Source organism: Manihot esculenta, chromosome 8, assembly GCF_001659605.2.
Source record: "Manihot esculenta cultivar AM560-2 chromosome 8, M.esculenta_v8, whole genome shotgun sequence".
Taxonomy (NCBI): domain Eukaryota; kingdom Viridiplantae; phylum Streptophyta; class Magnoliopsida; order Malpighiales; family Euphorbiaceae; genus Manihot; species Manihot esculenta.
In genome coordinates, this window is record NC_035168.2 from 29,318,831 (window position 1) to 29,322,793 (window position 3,963).

Sequence of the window (3,963 nt, forward strand, 5' to 3'; positions counted from 1 at the left end):
TTTTCCAGATGCTTTTTTAAAGCTGTTGTTAATTATGTTTGCTACATTGACTATAGTAAGTAAAGGGATCAATGGGTTTTAGCTCATTGCAATTTGGAACTCCAGTTGGAGCCAATTGTACTGAAAACAAGGAGCCACTGGTGATAGAATGCGATTAATAGGTGCTTGTTTTGGTCAATGGTCTGAATGAGTTCTTTGCATTCCCTGTTGGAATTGAGGGGCATAATTTCCAGAGTGATCTAAAACGATGTCGTTGCAGGGTGTAAGATAACAATAAGCATATTTGTTTTGTACTTGGAAGAATATGCAAACAGAAAGAAATTATAGGTAAAGGCACCAAATAGAGGTACTAGTGCTTGTTTATTAATTCAACTTGGTTAAAAACTAATTTTAAGCAAACTTATTCAATTTTTCAGCACATTTTCGCTCAAACGCTATCCATGTGATGAGGTGAAGATGGACGAGAGAAGGAAACGAAAGGATGCTTTTTCCAAGTATTTGGAATGAAAGAAAATTGAGAAGAAAAGAAAAATAGGGAGAAAAATAATAAGTGTGGAACACCATTCATTCTCTCTTTAATAAAGAGAAAGTGGGAGGCAAGTAGAAAACAAGAAATAACTTAATATTTTATAATTTGTTTTTAAAAAATATAATAAGAAATGGTACTTTTCTCCCTACAATTTCAACTTAATATTCAAACATAAAAAGAAAAGGTTATTTTTCTCTCATGATTAATGTCCACTTTATTTTTCTTCTTATATGTTCTTCCCTTCAAAAAAGAGAAGGAACAAAGTTATTATTTGTGTTTGGCAAGTCAAATATTATTTAATCAACAGGAGATATAATCATAAGTACGTTTATTGTGTTTAGTTTAGTTTAGGTGATGGCGTGAGAGGAAAAACAGAGAATTTTAAAAAAATATGAAAAATTTATTATTTAATTTTTAAATATTATAATTATTAACAAATCAATTTTTATATTTTCAATAACTTATTAAAACGTTACTTTTTTTTCTCGCTGTCACCATACTCTTTCTATTCTCTTTTCCAATAAGGAAAAAACAAATGTGTAAATATATATTTGTGAAATTTTTGTTGTCTCTAAAGTTGAAAGCTTTTACAACAAAATTTCAACTTACAAAAAGCGATAGTGGAATTATTACACTCCATTCCCCTCCTATTTTTTAAAATTTTCAATAATATATAAGTCTCCATATTTATCTGCGGAAAATAATTTTAAAAAAAATTACGAAAAATACTTTTTAACAAAATAATTTATTTTTATTATTTAATTTTAATTTAAAAATAAATTTTATTCTTATGTAAAAAGATTTTAATAAAGATTTCAAGTATGAAAAATGAATTTCTCTTTTTAATATTTTTTATGATTAAATTTTTTGAGTACTCCAAATAATAAAAAATATAAAAAAATATTATCCTGAAAAATACTTTTCGTGAGCAAACGGAACTAAGTCTCCATTTTTCTTTTTTTTTTTTTTTTCTTTAATTTAGCTTTTGTTTCGTGTATATATAAAAGTGAGAAAGGGTGGAATATTTAACTATAATAATTCTAATTTTTTTCGTCTTTACTGTAATTTGAAAATATTTAATTTAATTAGATAAAATGTTTTAATTTTCCATTTAAACTGAAATCGTCAAAAACTTGTATTAACATTTAACTAAAATTGTTAAGCAATTATATTATATTTAATTTTACTAAATTAATTTTATTATAATTAAAATAAAATTAAAAGCTAACTAAAATAAAAATTCGCAAGTAAAAAATCATTATATTTTTAGTGATGAATATTTGAATTCATTGCTAATACTAAATTAGTGAAAATACAATTATTACTATGATAATGAGTTTAATTTTAATAATTCATTTTGGGTTTTTTTCTGTTCATTTCAAATGGATTGCATACTAACCACAAATGGATTAGAAAATAACTAGTGAAGCTCATAATTGTCCATTTGCTGGAGCATCTGTTGAATTAATGCTTCAATAAAAGATTTTTCTCCCTGTTACCAATCAGTTTCATTCTTCAAATATCCAGAACCTTATCCTAGGTCTACTAAATAATAGGAGTAACAATTCATAATTCATTATTTGATCATTCTGGAAAATGTTTTAACTAAAATCAGAATACTAAACACAGCCTTAAAAGCTATTGTCAAACAGAGATGTGTAAAAGAATAAATAAATGATAACTAGTCATAAATTTTGGCAGCTCTAACAAGCTTTTCGCATCAACTACCTCTGCGACCATCCGAGCATCCAGACATTTTCTTAATTTTCACAAGCTTCCAAATATTTTTTTAACTCTTGCGAACTTTTTGACATTATACGATTCTAATAGGTTTTTTGGCTTTTTATAACCCTATAATTTTTTTACATTAAATACCTTTATAAGTTTTCAGGCATTTTTCTAACTCTTTGACTTTTTTTGTCCGGCTTTCTGCTATCAAATATCTTAAAATTTTTTCATGATGCAGGATTAATACTCGGTAGGTCGACTTAGTGTGTTGAAATTAAATATTTGGATGGCCATGTGACCTTTTATAAATCGTCTAGATTATAATGCAGGATCCATATTCGGATGATCTTGTGGCCTTTTATGAATTTATTTCTGCAAACCAGTACTCAAATTATAATGCGCAATCCATACTCAAATGATTTTGTGACTTTTTATAAATTTATTTTTGCGCCCCAGTGTCCGGTTTTATCCATATAATTTAAAAAGGCAGATATTTTTTTTTAGCCCTAAAAACTTAAAAAGCCTAAGTTTCTTACTGCATTGTTCAATAATTCAATGAAAACTTCTACTTTGCATTGAGTCCAACCATATCTTAGATAATTTTTTTTTAATTTTAAATTGCTTATATAATTTCATCGAAGGAGTGTATACATCCGGCGCCTGGTAGAATTTTCGAGCTAAACGTTGCAAGTATATGATATATTTTGAGTTCTGCCAAAGCAGATAATCAATCCTTTTCCTTTTCTTCACATTGCCTTAAAGCAGGCATGTAGCTCAGCTAAATCTAAATCTTCTAAAATGTCTGTGTTTAATTTAGAAATCAACGTGTTTACATTCCTCACAACACACAAGAATTAACTAACAAGAAACAATACATGCATGATTATTTTCGCAGGAAACAAACAGAAAAAAAAAAAAAGCCTTAGTATATTGAGGACTAGAAACTCTGCAACACAGGCCTCTTCCCAAGCCTCTTGATCTCTTTATTCATTTGGCCGGTGATCATCAATCCAAACATCTTAAAATCACACAGAAGAGACAAAAATGGATGCCCAAAAGTTGCAGGAACATTCCTTTCCACAAAGAAATGGCTGTACCAGGCGAAACCATAACCAAAGAAAGGCACAAAGAGCAAAAGCCACCAATTAACGAACACCGAGCAGAGCAAAAATAGCATACTTGTAAGTGTGCCGACAAAATGCCAACACCTCGTTGATGGTTTTGAGTGCTGCGTCACATAGAAGGGCCAGAACTCTTCTAAGCTCCTGAAATTCATATCTTCTACAGTAACAAAAGAAAACCCAACTCAACACGATCGATATAGATATAATTCCAAAATCGAAATCAAAGGCCAAAACTCTACCTGGGTTTTGTTTGGATTGGAATGAAGAGCGGGAGGGAATTAAAGCTTATCAGATTGTGGGTCGGCTTCAAAAGGTTGAAACAATTATTGAGAAAAAGAAAACCAGAGATTCTGCGGCTGTGGTTGACTGTAATTTGGGATTAGAGGATTCTTTCAAATCCTCACCAAGAGCTGGTTTTGATTTAGTGGAAGATCCATCAAAAGGTGAATTGTAGCTGTCTGTCTCTCTGTTAGTGGGGAAATCAAGAGTAGGTTTGGGATCTAGTCTTCATCTACAGGACTTGAGAGATAAAGAGTGACTGTCGTGGATTTAATAATTCTTGTTGTTTCGTTCTGTGGAATA

The 3,963-nt window shown here is 29.7% G+C and overlaps 1 protein-coding gene across 1 annotated transcript; it reads right to left on the minus strand.

Annotated features, from left to right (window-relative positions):
• Nucleotides 1-2,986: 2,986 nt before the first annotated feature.
• Nucleotides 2,987-3,963, minus strand: LOC110620477. Its single transcript, XM_021764229.2, has 2 exons — nucleotides 3,621-3,963; nucleotides 2,987-3,538 (listed from the first exon to the last, which is right to left on the minus strand). The coding sequence occupies exon 2, from the start codon at nucleotides 3,531-3,533 to the stop codon at nucleotides 3,195-3,197; it is 339 nt and encodes a 112-aa protein (XP_021619921.1). The 5' UTR covers nucleotides 3,534-3,538; nucleotides 3,621-3,963; the 3' UTR covers nucleotides 2,987-3,194.

Coding starts and splice junctions, on each gene's coding strand:
- LOC110620477 (XM_021764229.2), bottom strand. CDS start 3,533: ATGAATTTCAGGAGCTTAGAAGAGTTCTGGCCCTTCTATGTGACGCAG.